The 22,574-nt window shown below is 30.4% G+C and overlaps 1 protein-coding gene across 1 annotated transcript; it reads left to right on the forward strand.

Annotated features, from left to right (window-relative positions):
- Positions 1-1,799: 1,799 nt before the first annotated feature.
- LOC143080710 (uncharacterized) lies at positions 1,800-18,899 on the forward strand. Its single transcript, XM_076256710.1, has 3 exons — positions 1,800-1,949; positions 3,485-3,946; positions 11,219-18,899. Exons 2-3 carry the CDS (start codon positions 3,488-3,490, stop codon positions 12,602-12,604), a joined length of 1,845 nt encoding a protein of 614 aa, XP_076112825.1. The 5' UTR covers positions 1,800-1,949; positions 3,485-3,487; the 3' UTR covers positions 12,605-18,899.
- The last annotated feature ends 3,675 nt before the right edge of the window (positions 18,900-22,574 follow it).

The raw sequence follows: 22,574 nt of genomic DNA on the forward strand, positions 1-22,574 counted from the left end.
TTTTTTCAAGTATATTATTTAACGAACAATTATTAATTATAATGAACATTAATTTCATATTATTTTTGAAAATATTGCAACATTTGACACGTCATAGGAGAGAACATGAGTAAATAGATGTAAATATATTTCAGTATATGTTAAGTTGTATACTGAAATAAAATATTTCGTCATCTCTACAATACTTATCGTTTTTATATTTGAAATATATGTAGATATAATCAATTATATCTTAGACTTAAATTGTAAAATAAATTTGTTGTCAATGGTGCTCTGATTGTGATAATATGAACATATGTATATGAACACAAATAATTACAAGCAAGCAAGCGGTTTATGATTATTATTGAGCAATACAAGTACAATATTTACAATGATAAAAAAACATTAAGAAGCCAAAGTGTATATGTTGGAACGGTTTCAGACATTAAATGTCTTCTACAATAGTATAGAATACAATTTTAATACAGATTTTTTTTTTCTTTTGCATATTTCTTGCCGAAATAGTTATCAAAGTACCAGGATTGTAATTTAATACGCCAGATGCGCGTTTCGTCTACATAAGACGCATCAGTGACGCTCAGATCAAAAAGGTTTTAAGTGCCAAACAAATACGAAGTTGAAGAGCATTGAGGTTCCAAAATTCAGAAATAAGTTGTGCCAAATACGGCTATGGTAATCTATTCCTTGGATAAGAAAATCTTAAAACAGTATTTTTTATTGAAGTTTGTGATTGTAACGTAACCAAATATTGATTTTTTTTATGAGAAAGCAGTAGTATTTTGTGAATGAATAAATTAGCCAGGTAAGAACTGATAATATATGACTTTGCACATACAAGGCAGGGTTATACAAGGAATATTTTGTAATATGTAATGCAGAATAGTTGGATATACAAAAGCGGAACAAAGTGATAATATAAGTAACTGAAAAAAATAGCCGGAATGCCGGTTGAAACAAATTAAATTAAATCATCAGTCCAGAAAAAGATCCCCCTAGGAAAAAAACTCAAATGCGGGAGAAAGTGATACTATAAGTACATGTAATTGAAAAAATTAACTGGAAAGCGTTGCAACAAATTAAAATAAATTATCAGTCCAGAAAAAGCCTTAGAAGTTTTATGTTTTTATATTTTGGAATATATTTGTATATGACGGATACAAACTGCAAGAAGTTGAACAAGTGTTTGACAAATGACTGCGAACATCTTTAAACAAATGAAGAGACTAAAAAAAGACATACTGGTGTCTTCACCATAGTTACTCAACAATTGCCATATTCTGCTTGAGATTGCGAGTTCATGCATAAACCATCAACTGATATATATTTAGGGGCCTTGAAACGGGAACGATTAATTGTACATCAATGATAAAATATTATACTTTTATACTGGCCATTAGATGTTATATAATTTAAATGTTAAACGAAATAAGAGGGAGAAACGGGACAAAGAAACAGTTAATTATCCAGAAATTTTCGTTTTATTATTTTAAAATACCGTGAAATTTTACAAGTTGCCTTTTTCTTAATTTATCACTAAATGAATTGTTCAGTTCCCATTTAATTTATGAAATATAAAAAAGTTAGTATGTTACCTTTAATTATACCATGAATGAATACGTAGATAAAATAGAAAAAACAAAACCTAGAAATGTTTTACCTTTACAAATGATCATGTTTTTATTAAAAATATGTTTAAAATTCCTTTTGATCTCCGATAACGTCGTGTACTAGTTTGTAGTAAAGATATATATAACATGACTAGTTATGTAAACAATACTTTGTTGTCATCGAAAATTAATGGATCATAACCTAATCTTCTCAAGTTACAATACACATGAGAGCTTTGTGTGATGTTAAAAATAGATTGCTAAATTCTAGTAATAACAATATGTCGGCCGTCTGATACACACAAAAGATAAGTGGTGATCTTCTACAGAAACTGTGCTGTGAGTATTATTCTTTTGAATCTTTACAATAGTTCGCAGTTCATGGAAACGGGACCTCATATTGTACCTTTACTGTCTTAGTTACTGTTTTGAAGCGAGTGCCACTGATGAGTCTTATGTAGACGAAACGCGCGTCGTGCGTACAAAATGATAAGTCTGGTATCATTGATGGCTTAATTATAACCGCTAGGTTTATACCACTGCTGTTTGGTGTTTCGTCCCAGAGTGTACGTATAACCAGGCCAGTAGTCAGCGCTTTTGTCCAGTTGTGATGAGAATTCTCACTGATTTGTTCACTTTCTGTTTTACTGTTACTAAAATAATAAATTATTAGAAACAATGAGGTTTGTCTATACTGAGACATATATATTTCCAACTTGAGTCGTGTAAATTTAGCACATTCCTTCGAAATTTCTGTTTATAAATGCTCTTCAACTTCGTATTCGAATTGGCCTTTGAACATGTTGAACTGTTTTGATTTAAGCGCTTGTCTTGTGTAGACGAAAGTTGGGGTTCTGGCGTACAACATTATAATAGAAAAAAACAAAGTGAATATGGAGTATCTATCCAAATCACAAAATCAGTTAATGCGCCCAGCATAAAAAATAAACAGAAAGCTAAGGAACCGCACTTTTATTGCTGTACTTCATCTCAGATTAAACCTGGTATCCATGATGAGTTATTCAATACACATATGACTGATTTTATTCCTGAGATTTGATGTAGCTTTTGATTCTGTATGCATAGTGTGATCTCATATGAAATGGAGTTGATAGGAAGTAGAAGTAGTGTGATCTCATATGAAATGGAGTTGATAGGAAGTAGAAGAACACAAATATACAGTCAGTTATCTGAAAACTGCACATGAAAGTAGATTGGAACTGTAGCAAATTGTGATCAAAGGTACCAGGATTATAATTTAATACGCAGACGCGCGTTTCGTCTATATAAGACTCATCAGTGACGCTCCGAGATCAAAATAATTATAAAGTACAAAGTTGAAGAGCATTGAGGATCCAAAATTTCAAAAAGCTGTGTCAAATACGGCTAAGGTAATCTATTCCTGTGATAAGAAAAATCCTTAGTTTTTCGAAAAAATTCAAAGTTTTGTAACAGGAAATTTATAAAAATGACCATATAATTTATATGCATGTCAACACCGAAGTGTTGACTACTGGGCTGTTGATACCCTCGGAGATGAAACGCCCACCAGCAGTGGCATCGACCCAGTGGTGTAATTGTAAACATTAAAAAAAAAGTAAAGTATTATAGTGATCTTAGTTTGAACGTTCAGAGTTGTCATCGGCCATAAAAATAAGTTTGCTAACCAAACATAGAATCTGGCTAAATTCTGTATACTTGCTTGAACACTTATTAGTTACATTTAGATTTAGATTTAGAAGGACAAATAGTAACTTCGTAATAACTTATATCAGGATATTATGAATAACTAAAATATGCGTTCTAATAACTTATATCAGGATATTATGAATAACTAAAATATGCGTTCTAATAACTTGTTATTTTGTTTTTAGAAGATGGAAAAGTGCGTGGGAGATTTCTTCAATATACCAACTGTTTCGAAATTAAAGTGTTCCCTACACCAAAAAAAAGTTATGATCGGGTTAAAACATTTTCATGAGTTTCTAAAAAATGAGCATGATCCAGAATGTGGCAAGGAATATCCTAGAAAATTTAACGTTAAGAAAGAACTCGGCAAACATTCCGATTCTATCAGAATAAATGGAGAGATATATTTCAGCATGTCGACTTTAATCCGTTACATGTTTCATCATTCCAATGAGTATAACGTATGTAGAAGTACGGTGAATGATATCATCATGGGTTTGAGGGTCCCAAACTTAGACTTTGAAGTATCAGACGATGAGACGAAAATAGATGATTCAGCAGAAATGAATTATGAAGACTCGATTTGTACGTCAGATTCTGGTCCAATAGACATACAGCACAAAGACCAACAGGAACAAGCTGGAAGGGTATTGTTTTGTTTTTTTTTTTTTTTTTATTATTTCATTGCAAATTATGTATGCTTACCAGAATCTATGAACTTATAAACATCTCAGTGTTAACTAAGACTTTAGGTCATGTTTAACAACCGACAACAATTATATATCATGAAATATAATTTTGGGGGAAATTGGAAAATAATAATTGAAAAATCATGGCAATTTCTACTGAAGTGACTGTCCTAGTCAGGAACCTCGCCATTGGTTGTATGTAAGACATATAATACATATTAAATATATTGTATTATATGTCTATAAATAAATTTGGTGTATTTACTGTCTTCTGATTGGTTAAAAGTATTAGTTTTATTTTCAATGCTGTCAATTTTTATGGCGACACGCCCACTCTGACGTCGTGTATTCATACGCCTACATGTGTGTACGTTGTTATTGTTAATGTAAATTCTATAAAAAGTTCTTTTAGCCTTAGTTTTAATAGAAATTTATTTATAATGAATGGCAATAATTTATTTTGAATTTATTGACCCATAAAATTAATTTTTGAATCTTCACATTTTACATAATCCGCTTCGCGGATTATTCAATGTGAAGAGTCAAAAATTAATTTTATGGATCAATAAATTCAAAATAAATAATAGCCATTCATTAAATGGTTGCAAACGGATAACTTGAATTGCCATCATGGTTTCCGTAACAAGTAATGTTTGTAGGCCTACTTTTGTTGAATATTGTTAAGCTATCAAAATTTAAGTTTTTTGTTTCTTATTTTTTTTTTAATATCCAATACTTTTTGCGCTGAAGCGGCATAAAGCAAACCCTTATTAACCAAACAATAACGATTAAAAGTTAAGGTAGCTCCTTTTGCAAAAAGTTACATGTTCGGAAAAAATACTCGTGTTGGTCCGTTCTTGTTTTTAAAATTACAAAAATGTCATTTCCTGCATAATTAAACTACAACAAAGAATCGTTAACAGATTGAAATCTTATAATTTTACTTAAGTAGGTTCATTTGTAAACTTTTCATAACATTTATGTCGATATTTCATACTTTTGTCGTTCATAATTACCATTTATGATTCAATAATTTATGATCTCGATATGGGACGACCGGTCCAAATATTTTAGTGCTTGAGCCTTGACCACAAAACATGAAGAAACGTAATTTTGTTTGTAACATTAATTTGGTTCAATTAACTTTATGTCAACTAACTGCACTGACTTATTGGTAGAACAACATGACAGAGATAGACTAGCTTTCATTGACTAAAACCATCATGAAAATTCTGTCATATTCAATCTACAGTGGTATTTTCTATTAAACAGGTTGGGCACAGACTACCAAATGGGGAACTGTTCCTCAAATGATTAACAATCTCTCATTTGAGTAATCATTTCGTAGTGCTAAAAAACTGAATTTTCCAAACTGAGTCTTTTCCCCAAATGGCACATATTCCATGTATTCATGAAAAATGCAGCATATTTTCTAAAAGATGATTATCCCTATCTTGATTTACTGAGAAGATACAAGCCTCAGGGCTCACGCTACCAGGCGACTTGGGCGAAGAAGTCGCCTTCCCGACCGTCACTTCGCTTTCCCCGACCCCCAAAAGCGAAAACAAGTCGCCCTGTTCTTGACGACAGTCGCTTTCAGTCGCTTCCGTCATCGGACATTTTCAATTTTTACCAAGTTGATGAAACATCAATTTTTTACTGATAATTAAAGAAATTCAGATATAAACGATTCATTATCTTTAGAAAAGAGGTTGAAGCATTGTCTCCGCAGTGTGTAGCAAGTTATTTGATAAAAATACAACTTTTTATCACTTCGTGCATTTCCGGAAGTCCCGGTGCTTGTTACTCGAAAACGTACATCAACCTTAATTTCGGCGGCAAAATAAGTTTGTTACTTCATTTAAACGTGATAAAAGTTGCCTCCAGTAAATGTTTAATCCATTTATTGCATTAAAACCGTCATGTTTCTTTCCAAATAACTTGTCAAACATCGTTTATTTTTGTAAATTTTCTTGCATTCGTCCGCCATTGACCGATTTCTAAACTACGGATCTGAACCGGACCAGCTATGACCGAAATCCGTACTTTTACAATAATTACTACGGACGCACGGATGGAACAGCTGACAGAAGAATATTGATCCCAAAGGGAAAAATTACGCATTCCACACGCATTAAGAGACTTTTGATTACATCTAATTGATTGGTGTATATAATTCCCTATATTTTTTTATGGATTGTTTCAAACTATTGATTAAAGTTGCTTAACTCTGAGACTATTCTACTAATATCAATATATTATGGCCCAGCTTAATAACTTTTATATTTTTTTATGAGAAACACTGAATTTCATACACAAGATAATTTTTAATTAAATTGTAATTGATATATTATAATTTCTTTACATTTTTTAAAATAATTTTTTTTTTAGTGCTAGATATTTAGTTGGTTAGTTTCTCACAAGAACCTAAGTAAAACTTAAACAACTTTTAATTTCAAATGTTACTTTAATTGTAATTTTTTACTCATATGAATTGAACAACATAAAAAGAACATTATTTACATATGGCCCTTTATACTATTGTAAAATCCAAACATTGCAGCGCACCGCGCGAATGAGCACTTCTCTTTCAAATCTCACCACTTCTCCCTATCAGTTTCAAAAAGAGAAGTCACTTCTCCCTATAATTCTGAAGTAGTGTGAGCCCTGAGCCTATGAAAACGTAGAAAATTTGACTATTATCAAGGCTACTAACTTTTTAAAAATCCATAATTAGAATATAGTTCTTTGGAAGAAGTTGTTTCATTTTCTCTAATTTTATAAATTGGTGCCATTTTAACTAAATAGTTATCAAAGGTACCAGGATTATAATTTAGTACGCCAGACGCGCGTTCCGTCTACATAAGACTCATCAGTTACGCTCAAATCAAAATATTTATAAAGCCAAACAAGTACAAAGTTGAAGAGCATTGAGGATCCAAAATTCCAAAAAGTTGTGCCAAATACGGCTAAGGTAATCTATGCCTGGGATAAGAAAATCCTTAGTTTTTTCGAAAAATTTTAAAAGTTTGAATTAGAAAATATTGTTTTTAGCACTGTGAAATCATGATTACTCAAATGAGGGGTTGTTACTCATTTGGGGAATAGTTCTCCATTTGGTGGGTTGTCCCCAACCTGTAAAATTAAATAAACATGAGGAGAGTATGGTAAATGCTCATGGTCACTGTGGTTATAATTTAAACCAGAAGAAAAGGCTTGATTTAGTGGGGTGTCCCTTTAGGCCAAATAAAAAAGTATGTGTGGTTCCAGTTACATCTGAAAAAAAGTAAGGGTAGGTACATGTAGGTAGGGATTTTTTTTTATTTTATGTTTTTTTTTACATTGAGTCTATGGGAGCAACATTCTGACTTTAACAGTGCTTTATGAAAAATGACAATAAAATCTTTAGGGTAGGCTATTTTTAAGCTGAAAAAGTATGGACAGTAGGGTTACTGGAACCGCACATATATATTTATTTGGCCTTGGGTATAAACGTATTTACACTTTTGGTATTTAGCTGTATTTTTCCTCCAAATAGCCTTAGATCTACTCCGAATCACCTTTTGACGTCGAGCAACAATCACTTTTTAATAATGACATCAAATGTTTCGAAATTGATGATGTTAAAGTTTACGGAAACCTGTGTTATTTTATGTAATGGCCGAAAATTTGCATACAAGTGTAAATACATCTATTAATAGTCATGAGCAGTTTTTCTGCTAGGACTGCACTGGCTTCCAAAAAAATGTCAGAAAATTATTAGTTGTAAAATATTTGCACCTGCCACCAAGTTCCATGTATCCTCTTTTTCAGACATATATATCATATTTTATTATGAAATTTATTCTCTCATTGGTTGCGTTAGACTGGCAGTTGTAGAAAGAGTTTTCATCTATAAATGAATGTTCTAAATCAAATTGACAATTTGTTGTAAATTAGAATTCTAATTTCTATCTGTAGATACATGTAGCTGAGTAGTTAAAATATACAACTCTTTTGCACCTATTGCATACACATGTACAATGCCCTTCAAATGTGGGTTTTTAAATTCCATTCTTTGATACTGTTGTAAGCAACCGAAGCAAGACATCTTGGCACATTACAAACTCGGAACATATCAACTTGGCATAGTGCAAACTCGGCACATTTCAAACTCAGCATATTACCATGATTACAAACTCAGTACATTCATAATAAAAATGTATCAGATTTATTATAGTGCCAATAAAGACTTATTTTCAATTATAGAAAATATAGCCCATACAAGACAAATATAAAATACAGGATTTAAACTATAATCGAGAGAAGACAATTTATGAAATCGACAAAAATGTCTTTTAAAAATAGAAAATCATTATGTAAAATTGAGCAAGTGACAATTTCTTTAAAATAGAGAGATGTAGGTATAAAAGAGTTCAAAGATAAAAAAAATAATATGTAAACATTGTGATATAAATGAGGTTGAAGATGAAACCCTCTTTTTCTTTAAATGTAAAACTAATAAATCTTTACGTAATCAGTTTGAAAAAGATATAGATATTATATGTCCATAATACTTTAAATTTTCTGAAAAAGATAGTCTAGATTACAATCACTTCTATCTTCATTTGATATTATGGAGCTTACTGTACCGTTCATAATGTTCATTAAAAAAGTCACTTGCCCTATTAAAGGAGAGGAGACAAAAGACCTGCATGAATAATACATTGTACTGTTATATACTAATTTATATATAATGTTTAATTTGTTATGATTTCTGTATATATATTGTTTGTGAATGTATTTGTATTGTATAGTTTATATACCAAAAACTAGGGGTGATCTCAGGTGCTCTGGAAGTTTCATCCTTCTGGTAATTGAATGTTTTTCATTACTATGTGCATTAGTTTTAAGACATACAATCTAGATAAGCAAAAAAACAAGTGCGACAATTTTGCCTAGGACTGCATCGTCTTAAATACACATGGCATATATCAATGTCCGGGAAAAATGAATGTAGGACAGAAAGTCACAGGACAAAAAGTCTCAAATAATTTTTTGACATTTGCTTGAATATATAAGAGAAAGATCTTGCAATGTTTTCTTTTTATTACATTTCTATTTACATGTATATCCATTTTAACAGTTTAGTTATATTAGCCTTGATAAACGAACATTTATAAGATTTTAGGCATAAACAACTTTTTCTTATTATTATTGATATTTATTAAGTAAAATTCAATTAAAAATTTGCTTTATTTATAAAAGTAAAACACATTTTTTTTTATATTAAGTGTTTTCTTATTTATGTCACAGAACTGACTTGTGACTTTTTGTCATATGACTTTCTGTCCTATAAGAGGAAGGGCCAATTTGCCGGGGATTTTTTTCACAGAAGGGCCAATTTCAAAAAGTGCCGACAGAATAAAATTTACTATAAAAACAAAAAATAAAAATGCTTTTTGATCAATATCTCGATTTACATATATTATGATATGTGTGATCAATAGTTAATTTAACCCTCAAAAAGGATGAAAGTACAATATGCGGATTTTCGGGTGTTTTTAGGTGGAAAAAACAGGGAATCCCCCCAGAAGGACATTTCAAACCAACAAAAAGTTATGCTTTTTATGACTGTTGTTATTCATACTAGTTTTTCCCTCAAAAATGAAATTGGTTTAGTGTGTCCTTACTACATAAAAAACAACTTTTTGAAGAAAAAATTGTAACATCGATAAATTGTACCGATATAGCTTCTTAATAAGCATCATAATGATAAGTATCGCCGTAGCTCCATCAGTAGAGTACAGAACTAGTAATAAAAGATGGTTTTGAAGAAAGGGTTCGAATCTCGCTCAGAATACTTGCATTTTTTTTTTGTATTGTTATATTAAATTTTAATGTTTCTATTATATTTTTTCGGATGTTTGCTTAATTAAATTCATAGAGTCATTCTCGTTCATTTTGACTATATAGTTTACTAGTATATCATTTTACATGTATCAAAGAAAAAATAATGTATCGTTTATTGTGTGCAATCCTATGACTTCCATACTCTTCTCGACTTACTTTCTATTCATGTGTTTATATTTATTACATATATTCAAGGGACAACTGCCGTCAAACTGATGTTGGTGCCTGTACATAACCAATAAGTTCAATAACACGAGAATTAATTCTATAGAAAGAAGCCTACATGTTGCGGGTGTAATATACACATAACTCAAAATAAGGCCATTGTATACAAGTTTCAAAACAACAAAAAAGAATTTTCGAAACCTTTTTTGAACATGGTATTATATGTAACAAATGCAGCCAACAACAATTTTGTCGCCAATTCACAAACTGTATAGATACTAGTACTGAATTTTTTACCACCGTCCCTACACCGGTACCTAAGTCATCAGAAAATAAAACAACACAACAGAACAAATGAGTTGCACTACAAATCGTAATTGTAGATAAAACATCAAGAAGCTGTTGCATCTGTATCAAAACGAAAAGCCGATTTGTTAAAATGACAGAAAAGGCAATATAACATGTGATAGTAACACAGGGTGATCCATGACCAACTGATGTAAGATGATCTCCCGTTAAAATATATACATGTATTATCTTATCTTATCTTATAGACGACAAATTCAGATATACATATATTCAGAATGAGAAAATCACGATTTGAATTTGTTCAATATTATTTGGCTCCTTGACAAGTTACGTGGTATGGCACCTTGCATAAAGGATGTTAATAATAAAATAAAATCAATATTAAAAAATCAATAGTCTTGGCCTTGTTTTTGTAGGAATACCTGTTCAAGGTATGAAAATAGATGATGTGACGTATTTTCATGTACTATAATTAGCATCTATCGGGCTATTTAAAACATGATTTTACCTATCTTATCGAATGAAACAAATGGCCGGCAAATTGGCTCTACCTCTTTGTTCCTTTTCTCACCTATGATTACTCATCGTAATTATTTTATAAAATTTCTTTTTATGAACCATTTCTATAAATATATTCATTAATGTGCCAAGTATGTATAGGTAATGTGCCGAGCTTGTATATGCTGAGTTTAAAATGTCCCAAGTTTGTAGTGTGCCGAGATGTCCTGTATTCTAAGCAATAATGAAAGTAAAAATTGGTAAGGTTTGTAACAATTAATATTTGAAGAGAATTCAAACAAAGTTTATTTAAAGATCAAAATTTTTTTTTTTATTATTCACTAATAAGTATTGTTTTTATTGTAGAAAACTGTGATGAAAAAGAAAACTAAGCCAAGAAAAATAACACAGGATGATATACCTGATGAAGATAGCTTTGATTTCATCAGTGATATCGTAGATGATGATAGTGATTATGATTTTCCTGTTGAACTACCAAACAGCTTGTCAGCATTCCAGAATGGCTATAAGAATGAGTCATTAGAATTTCAAAATGGGGAGATTGGGAAGCTATCAAACGAAGAAAGTTCTAAAGGACAAAATGAAAACTTTGTTTCATTAAATGGTGTTAGAGATGAAAGTTTTACAGATGGTGAACCCTCTGAAGAGAAAAATGAAGTTCGGAATTTTTCATCACTATCTGAAACTGCTGATTCAAATGATGCTATTCCAAATAGATTTAACATGGACCCAGAATATCAATATGTACTTGAAACTGGAGAAGTACCAAGAGATCAATATGATGCATACGATCAGTTTGGTGAGGCCTGTCTTACATGTAATTTATGCAGTAAAAGATTTTCCACCCCCGGTAATTTGAAGACACATGTTCGAACGCACACTGGTGAAAAGCCATATTACTGTCAATTCTGCAACAAACGGTTTACAACAAAGGGAAATCTTGATGTCCATGTTCGCACGCATACTGGAGAACGACCCTACAAATGTCATTTCTGTGACAAATATTTTTCTACAATTGGTAATAGGCAAGTCCACATGAGAACCCATACACAAGAACGACCATTTACATGCAGTTTATGTCACAAGCCATTCAGCACCAAAGCAAATCTGCACACCCATATGAAAACTCATTCTGGTCGCAGGGACCATGAGTGTACGTTCTGTGGGAAAGCATATACAACATTAGCTAACTTGCAGACTCACATGAGATCCCATAATCCATTTCTGCAATCATTCCTTCCAAACGAATCCTCAAATCCAAGCACAAATGAAGCAGAACAAAATCAAATAACAAATGGTTCGATGAATCTTGGCATTAATAACTTACTGCCAAATCAAGCTCTTCTTGGAAGCATGAACTTGAATCTTTTTAATCCAGCATTACTTTTACCTATGGGCATGCCACTTGGTATGGGTGGATTCATGCCACCAAATATGCTTATGAACAATGGACAAAATGTCAGCTTAGATTTAACACCAGGAAAGGAGGACAAGAAGACAGAAAGCTCTCAATCCAAACCAAACTTCTCTGCTTCTTCATCCTCTGCAGATGGTAAAAAAGAGTCGTCACTGAAAAGACCATTGGACCAAGAGGAGAGTTTCACAGCTAAATCATTGAAGCAGGAAAACTCTGGAGACATTCCAAATGGAATTTTGCCAAATTTGGCATTCCTCAACCACATAAACATGATGAATAATTTTGCATTTTCAGTTTCTAGTCAAAATAATTAATCTTAGCCATTTAAAAAGTATGTTCTTTCCTTTTTTGGTAGGTAGGGATTCTTTTTAAAGTGACAGAAATATATATAAAGTTACAATGTATAACAGTACTTGCTTGACATGTCAATGAGAATTTAAACATCAGAAAAAAAGGAAAAATAAACCATTTTTTTTGGAACTTGAAAGGAAGCATTTGTGAGTGGGTAGACTTGGGGAAAGAGTGAAAAAGTATACAGATAGTTGTATATTTGCCTTGTACTTACTAATATATGGATCTTTAGAATACATGATTATTCAAAGATAAATAGATTCTCTAGTATCTTTCCTAAATAGTCATTATACTGCAATATGTTTTGTGGGGTGAAACACTTGATCCTTTTCAATCTCTCAAACATGTAAAAAACATGAAATCAAAATGAAATTTCTGTATAAATTCTATAAGTCAAAATTGTCATATATTTTTTTTTATTTTAAAGAAAGTTTTAATGCACAAATAGTGATAAAATTTGCATTGTCATATAAAGTAAGATAAAAAAAAAAGTTATATTTTAATTTTACACATTGCATTTTTTTTTTTTTTATACCTAAAGCATTTATCTTTGTTTTTGTGTATAGGGCATTTTTTTTTTACAATACACACTAGCAATCAGTTAAGTGGTTAATTTTATTGTTGATGATTTTTCTTTGTAAATCATGGTTATTTTCTTTTTTAAGTAATGCACTCTGGTATATCACCATCTACATGTATACATATATTTCTCTTGTATCTAATGCAGGGTTGTAAATTTAATCACTTCAAAATCAGCAACTTCATGTATCACCCTGTTTCAGAGTGATTAAGTGCATACATGTACAAGCAAGAGAGATTTCTCACAAAATCACTTGTTAATTTAACAATATATAGCATAAATTGAATATGAAATCATAATAAATTTAAACCATACAAAGAGAGGATCATTGAAGTATTCATGTCAGACCGAAAATTCTGATGTTTCTGCATTTAAACCTGATCTAGTCATTGTTAAATCTAGAACACAACTCTATGACATACACAACTTATGTTTGAATTTGACAGTTCTGCAGCAATTTGACAGTCCTGCAGCTGGTATTAACGAGAATACATGTTTTGTTGTTGACACACTCTACTTAAATAAGAACGTAGTGAATTAACCTGTAAATTTAAGAAAATGCAAATAAATCACAATTGCAATTGTATTAAAGTTCACATATATCCATGTGATATAGCATTAGTTAAAGATTCTCATCCCTCTCTCAGAGTTATTTGAGAGAGACTATCTATGTACATTATATCACTAGTTAACACTGGGTTTACACTTTGTTTTGTGGTGATCAAAGCTGAATATATATGTAAGGAAGAAGTATAGTATTATTTTCTCTTAATGGAACTTCAGCATGAGGAAGGCATTTCTACCTATAAAATGACCTATTTGCATGAAAACAAGAACTTTGTTTCAGGAAAATTATTCTTAACCACCTTTTTGTTTAGTTGAGGGACTTGCAATGTATCCAGCATTTAAGAATAAATGTCTATATTCAACTTGTGTCCATTAAATTCGGTGTTTCATATGCAAATGTATTCATACCAAAACTTAAATGTATACATATTGTAAGAGATAAATCAATCAACAATAAGTTTTACAGTTAAGTTTTGTAATATGGTTTGATTAATTATATTCAAATTCATTTGATTAAAGTGACAATTACTGTACACAATGACATTTGATTTTTCAAAGTCTGTCTATGGGTTATTCATTCTGATGTAGTTCCCCAGATATTCCATGGATGTAATATGGCCAATCAGAATAGTATCAGTGTAATCACAAACATTCACCCCTGTTTTATATGCATTTATATTTGCTTACAAAAGCCAGAAAGTGTACCATGTTTGTATTGTAAAAAGATTAAATGTTAGGTTAATCATGTTCAGTAAAGTTTTAGAGGATTGAAATCTTTGATTGTTTTATACAAAAAGATCTGACCATTTATACACATATATTTGTATTACTTTTCTCATGAATATAAATGTTTTATCTTTAGGTATTTTACTTATTTATTATGTTTATTGTAAACCTTTTATTGTGTAATTTATAGAAAGAGAATGTGTTATAGTATACATATTACAGTTGTGCTTCTCTGTTTTATTTGTCAATCTTGACATTTTTTATTCTAATCTTCCTTTCAAAATTCAAAAATAGAGCATGGATAAAGAATTTTCTTTTTGATACATGTATTTCCAATACCCTTCTTTAAAAACAGTGAAGATGAAGTGCCTGTATTTTACCACTGAAATTTTTGTTCACTGTGAATGCTGCTCCTTGTAGGAGGTACCTAATGTATCTACTTTGAAAAATTGGGAAATTAATAGCATGTAATCAAGAGATGCCTCTTTTGACTCTGAAATCTTTTATATTTAGATGTTATCATCTGTGCCTATTTTTTACCAGTACACTTAGATCAAAACTTGTAACACATTCATTTAGTTTAGGGTATTGGAGATGACAAGACCAGATCTTAGTATTTATTGAATGAATATTTTATTTTTTTAACCTTAATGTATATATACATGCATGTACATGTGTTAAGTTTTGCTAGACCACGAATCTTTGTATGTGTTTAATTGTTTCCAACCTTTTGTCAGTATTAGAGAAAATATGTGTGTATTTAAACATTTTGTTACATTATGCATATAAAAAGTTATATTTATGTATACAACACCAGATTTTTATAGATATTGTTTACACTAAGTACACAGAGTAGAGTTGTAACATTGTTTGTCGCAACAAGACCCTTTTATAAATATATTGAGGTAATCTCAGAAAGTGCTAATTTATGGATTGACTATTCCATATCTAACTTTTAAGGGAATTTTATTTGCCATATATATCCTAAGCAACACAAACTAATTTTTTTTTCTCAATCTTTTTCTGAGTAAAAAATTTTGGGCAGGAAGGATTTATTTCCCTGCATGACATTAACAACGATAGAAGTGAAGCTAAAGATATTTGTTTTGGACCAACAATTTTAAATATTATTGTATCAGTATCTTATTCAAAATGGTCTATAGAATATTGCTATATAAATTTTTTCTTGTATTCTTTTTTAATCGTTTCATATAAAATATCTCTTTTTGATTCTTTACATTAGCTGGTTCTTTCTCTGAATAGATGCATCGGTCAATTAAGTTCCATATCTAGCCCAAATAAGGTTTTCTCTTAGAAATCAATATTTTCTTTGTGTAAAGAACTAATATCTCCATTTTTTAATTGAAATGATATTTTGGGACCTGAATTCTGCTTGTCCTTTCATATATTTCTTCTTTTTTTTTCAGACTCATATGCAAATAAATATTGTTGTTTTGTCAATTTTATGACCAATTGTTTTGTTTTCCCATGTATTTAAAAAAAAAAAAAAGAGATCTAGATGCCTATCTAGTGTATTACTTTTTATTCTTACATTCCAAAAATACCTTGGCATTCAACATATGATTTTTACATTCATTAGACATGATATTTTTTATTGTTGTCTGCCTGTCCATCCACATCGACACATTTGATATCTGAAATCCATCATATTGGGTTTTTATAAAGTGCTGAATAATTGAACCGTGTTCACAAAAGACAGATAACTATTTGAATTAGTTTTAACGAAATCCCTGAAAATCTGTTCAAATTGTAGAAACTTTTTTCATTATATTTAATGTTCGTGTGTGTTGTTCTGAGTTATAGAACTTGATTTACAGTACAGAATACTGTTTTTGAAATAGATGTAGAAGGTTGTGTCGTGTTTCTGTTTTAGCAGTACATAAATGTATATTTAGTACTATCAATGATCATGATGATGTAGAAAAGACAATGTATGAAAAATATTAAAATTACTTGAATGTTGTTTAATGTGAATATAAATGTTTCTACTCAAAGTAGATTTGATTGTACATTGTTGTGTTGAATGTTAAAATAGATTTTTGTGACCTGAACAAAAAAATATGTTGTTATTTGTATTGCATCACATGTAAATATGATATACATGTACAATTGTAGTTGACTGCAGTATTCAATATTATATAAGTATAAAATGTTATGCTGATGTGGAAAATTTCTTTTTCGTCCCCTTTGAATAAAAGTCACATTATAAAAGAGAGGGTGACAACTTTCAAATGCAAATTACTCGTTCTGATACAATGATGTCAATGTTTTTTTCTTATTTTTGATTTTAGGTTATTTGATTTCCTTTTTTCCGAGATGGAAATGCAAATAACGTCTTTGTCATGGACCATATAATGTAGTTGTATTTCACTTTAGTGATGTTTACACTATGACTTAAGTGAATGTTTTAATTTTTTGTTAAAGGTCCTTAGACTTTGACATTAGACTACAAAGTAAATTTAGAATTTTCAATCTTAGAAATTAAATATGCATGTAATATTTGCCACTGGACATCAAGTAAGCATCACTAATCAATGATGAGTTTCAGACCTTCAGATAAATCAGCATTTTATTAATTGCTAAACCAATATTTTTTTATTTTTAATTGAACTTTCTAATATAGATTAGTTTGTTTTTTGTTCTGTTTTATAACTTACAGCTAGTTTTCCGTCCAATTAGTTGATATTTTTTTTAGAGAAATAGATCTGTGTTTTGGGGTAGATTTAGTTTTTTCTTTTGATTTGTTTGAATATTATTTTTTATGTTAGTTTTGTTTTCAAGATCTGTATTCTATCTTTTGAAGAGAAAAAAATATACTAGAAACTATATGTTCCAACATGAACAAGGAAAACATGGGAAAACTTGTTCACATTATTCATGTATATGTTATATATAAAAAAGACAATATTGATTTACATCATTTTTTAACTACAATTCTGACAACACTTGACAAAAAAAAATTGAAAAGTTTTAATTCACTCCCACGAAGAATTGAATTCCGTATTTTGTATTAATCACAATATACTATTACATTTTTGCCAAACACTGTAAAACATGCCACATGTTATGAATTGTTGTTTATTTGTTGGTATAGTTATTAGATTTGTATATGTGCAGTGTTGTTGAATGCAGTGTAGAACATAATGATCTTCCTTCTTTTTAAGCCATATAGATTTACACAACATGGCTAGGTTTATATATGTAGGTACTTTTATACCAAATTAACTCTACGCTATTGATAAAAAAGCATTTATATATATTAAAGTTTGTGTACCTGTCAGTCAATCCTGAAAACCAACATTTTATTGCATGTAATTTTTTTTCTGAATTAATGTTTCTTAAATACAAATTGAATTCAGTGAAAAAAAAAGAAATATAAAAGCTTATAATTTCTATTTAAAATAAAATAACATAACAAAGTACTGACTGAATTAGAAATAGTCTTCAAATTGGAAGGCAGCCATTACAAAATTATTTAAAAAACCAGGAACTGATGGGTACACTGGCATTATTAAGAAATATTTTTTTATATTATTATGCACATATATTTGTTATATTCATCTTCAAACTATATGTATATCTGATAATCACATTTACACTGTTATTTTAAAATATTTCAGAGATAGAATGTGTATTTCCCATTTCAGGAAAATAGAATACGTTCTATCATAACTTCTGCATTATGTAAAATTTTCTCTTGACTGTAAAAACTGTTATTATTAGTAGATTTTTAAAACTTTTAGAATTATAGATTTTTGGTTGACACCTAGTGCTGTCTTAGTTTTTATAACCACTTTATTTAAAAAAGCAATAATTTTTGTTAATTTTATGGTTGTCATGATTTGATCTGAATATTCCTGAAAAGTTCTTTGGTATATAAATATATTTCAGAATGCATTTGCTTAGAGTTTTCTGAATCATTTAAAGAACAAGAATAGATCTTATTGAAATTAAACTATTAAAATTTTTGGATATAAAGAAGAGATGTTAACATTGGGCATAACTTTTTGCCCTTGGAGAAGTTTTGGGCTAATTTCGTTGAAGTTCTTGTGTTGAATTGCATGAACATCTAAAAAAAGTCAATATTGTTCTGGACACCTTGAGTTGTTTAAGGTAAAGAAATTAGGTACAAGAAAATAATATCTCTTTTCATAGTAACATTTCAGTTATGAATAATAAACAGTACATACAATTTCACCATAGATTTTTCAGGAAAATTCAGTAATATAGTATTATTAAAATGATGGAAATAATGTCAATGTTGTGATGTAATAATTATTGTGATTTTTTGTAATACATTCACCTTTTAAGGTATTGTGTTAAAACAGTATTGAAATCAAGCATTAAATGAACAAGTAGTGAAACAGCTTTGTTTTTTATATTGATCAGTACTGTTAAATTCCCCCTACTCCAAAAAGTATGTGTCCCAATCTTTTCTTTAATGTAATTCTTTGGTCAGTGTAAGTATAAGAATTACTGGTTTTAGTTTTTGTCATTGAGCAGTAATATAAGAATAAGGAATGTGGTATGTGTATTGCCAATTCATAAAACACATAAGAACATCAATGTAAACAATGACATCATGATATGACCTTCATCAGTGAGCAAAACCAACACTATATATTAAGCTATAAATCATGTGATTAAAAATATGTGAAACAATTAAAATGGGCAAACTATCTGCCTGCTATAAGTTGACAATATCCAAAGAAAAGTAATCATGGCAGTCAATTTTGAATCACCAACTGGACTACAATAACCTAACAAAGAAGATACAGAATTAGCAGTGTTTATAAACATGTGCGAGGATTAAATCCTCCAACCAATCTGAGAATGTGGTGTAACAGCACAACATAAGAACATGCTGTAAAATTCATGCTTTAAAATTCAGTTGATTAGGGTAACACAACTAAAACCAGTCACAAAATTAAAGAAACACAAAGAACTTATTTAACATTGAGTAATTGATAGTTACTCCATAGTCCAATTTCAACAAATAGAATGTTTTCAGAAACTTACATCATTGAAATGTCAATCAATGCACCTCAAACAGGTTTAGTGAAAGAAATCCTTAGCAGTATGAGAAAAGCATGACTTTTTGTAATGTTAAAACATAAGAATTTGAAGGTTTCAGGGTCGTATGTTGACCATTGGATAGCCACATATTAAGAGAAAAAAAAAAGAATATTGGGAATCCATCCTTGACACAAAATGAATACATCAACAGCAAAAAACACCTTTCATGACATTTTTTTTTTTAACTTTTCTGATTCATGAAAACTAAAGAAGATAAGACACAGCTGTACAAAACAGCAGTGATACACAATATAAGATCTACAAAATTCTAACACAACTGAATCATCAAATAACTTCATAAGTTTTTGTGTGACTATTGAAATGCCCTGTGTGAAGATCTATCCACTTTCTTTATCTGACAAACTGACCATCAACTTTTTAATAAGGAATCATTGTCCCTGAATGAGAATTTTTTTACCAATTTAAGTATTTTTGCTAATTATCTTGACAACTATATATTATAGTTCAACAGAAACTATGAATAGCAAAAATATCAGTATTACACAATCTACAAAAAATCCTGATTGATGGAAACCATCAATTGATCTAATTAGACTAAGGGCCCTTGAAATGACAATAATTTTCCAATTTAAGAGGGTCTATGCCAGGGTTTTAGGGTGGGGACAAAGTTTTTATACGACCGCAAAAATTTTAATTTTTCGTCGTATATTGCTATCACGTTGGCGTCGTCGTCGTCCTGCGTCGTCGTCTTGCGTCGTCCGAATACTTTTAGTTTTCGCACTCTAACTTTAGTAAAAGTGAATAGAAATCTATGAAATTTTAACACAAGGTTTATAACCACAAAAGGAAGGTTGGGATTGATTTTGGGAGTTTTGGTCCCAAAATTTTAGGAATAAGGGGCCAAAAAGGGCCAAAATAAGCATTTTCTTGATTTTCGCACTATAACTTTAGTTTTAGTAAATAGAAATCTATGAAATTTTGACACAAGGTTTATGACCACAAAAGGAAGGTTGGGATTGATTTTGGGAGTTTTAGTTCAAACAGTTTAGGAATTAGGGGCCAAAAAAGGGCCCAAATAAGCATTATTCTTGGTTTTTGAACAATAACTTTAGTATAAATATATAGAAATCAATGAAATTTAAACACAAGGTTAATGACCACAAAAGGAAGGTTGGGATTGATTTTGGCAGTTGAGGTCTGAACAGTTTAGGAATTAAGGGCCAAAAAGGGGCCCAAGTAAGCATTATTCTTGGTTTTCGCACCATAACTTTAGTATAAGTAAATAGAAATCTTTGAAATTTAAACACAAGGTTTATGACCATAAAAGGAAGGTTGGGTTTGATTTTGGGAGTTATGGTCCCAACAGGTTTTTAGGAATAAGGGGCCCAAAGGGTCCAAAATTGAACTTTGTTTGATTTCATCAAAAATTGAATAATTGGGGTTCTTTGATATGCCGGATCTAACTGTGTATGTAGATTCTAAAATTTTTGTCCCGTTTTCCAATTGGTCTACATTAAGGTCCAAAGGGTCCAAAATTAAACTTAGTTTGATTTTAACAAAAATTGAATCCTTGGGGTTCTTTGATATGCTGAATCTAAAAATGTACTTAGATTTTTGATTATTGGCCCAGTTTTCAAGTTGGTCCAAATCGGGGTCCAAAATTAAACTTTGTTTGATTTCATCAAAAATTGAATAATTGGGGTTCTTTGATATGCCAAATCTAACTGTGTATGTAGATTCTTAATTTTTAGTCCCGTTTTCAAATTGGTCTACATTAAATACCAAAGGGTCCAAAATTAAACTAAGTTTGATTTTAATAAAAATTGAATTCTTTGGCTTTTTTGATATGCTGAATTTAATCATGTACTTAAGATTTTTTATTATGGGCCCAGTTTTCAAGTTGGTTCAAATCAGGATCCAAAATTATTATATTAAGTATTGTGCAATAGCAAGAAATTTTCAATTGCACAGTATTCAGCAATAGCAAGAAATCTTCAATTGCACAGTATTGTGCAATAGCAAGAAATTTTCAATTGCACAGTATTGCGCAATAGCAAGAAATCTTCAATTGCACAGTATTGTGCAATAGCAAATATTTTCAATTGCACAGTATTGCGCAATAGCAAGAAATATCTAATTGCACAATATTGTGCAATAGCAAGAAATTTTCAATTGATTGGAGTTATCTTTCTTTGTCCAGAATAGTAGTTGAATCAACTTAAATCATTGTTTTATACAATACACAATGTATATTCACTTTTACTACCAACTGATAAATTAAAACAATCTTTACCATTCAGTGATAACAAGCACTTTTTGTTACATTTTAATATTTTATGATGTATTTAAATGAGTAGTTATTGTTGCAAACTCCATTAGAAATTTGAATTGAGATCAGTTTTGAAAAAAGGGAAAGGGGATGTGAAAAAAAAATGGTGCGGGGGGGGGGGGGGGGGTAAATTTTTCTCATTTCAGATAAATAAAAAGAAAATTTCTTCAAACATTTTTTTGAGAGGATTAATATTCAACAGCATAGTGATTGCTCAAAGACAAAAAAAAAATATTTTAAGTTCATTAGACCACATTCATTCTGTGTCCAAAACCTATGCTGTGTCAACTATTTAATCACAATCCAAATTTAGAGCTGAATCCAGCTTGAATGTTGTGTCCATACTTGCCCCAACCGTTCAGGGTTCAACCTCTGCGGTCGTATAAAGCTGCGCCCCGAGGAGCATCTGGTTTTAAGGTAAAATTATCGAAATCTTTTTTTAAGCTGAAGACGTGTGCATTGCAAATTTCACAGGGGCGCATAGTGCATGTCTACCACCCACACCAGCTTGAATCCTCCCTTGCCATATTCTTTTATGGATTCTGCCTATTATCTATATTTCTACACAAATAGTTATTTTTGAAAACACACTGAATAGTGTCAATATGAATAAGTGATCAGAAAAATGTAATGATTTGATTGACCTTGTCTGATATGTCTTCAAGTGACTATT

The sequence above is a fragment of the Mytilus galloprovincialis genome, chromosome 1 (assembly GCF_965363235.1).
Source record: "Mytilus galloprovincialis chromosome 1, xbMytGall1.hap1.1, whole genome shotgun sequence".
In the NCBI taxonomy this organism is placed as follows: domain Eukaryota; kingdom Metazoa; phylum Mollusca; class Bivalvia; order Mytilida; family Mytilidae; genus Mytilus; species Mytilus galloprovincialis.

Excerpts from the sequence above, each read along its gene's own strand:
- LOC143080710 (XM_076256710.1), top strand. The coding sequence starts at position 3,488 with ATGGAAAAGTGCGTGGGAGATTTCTTCAATATACCAACTGTTTCGAAA. Across the intron at positions 3,947-11,218 it reads AACAGGAACAAGCTGGAAGG|AAAACTGTGATGAAAAAGAA; the intron begins GTATTGTTTTGT and ends TTTTTATTGTAG.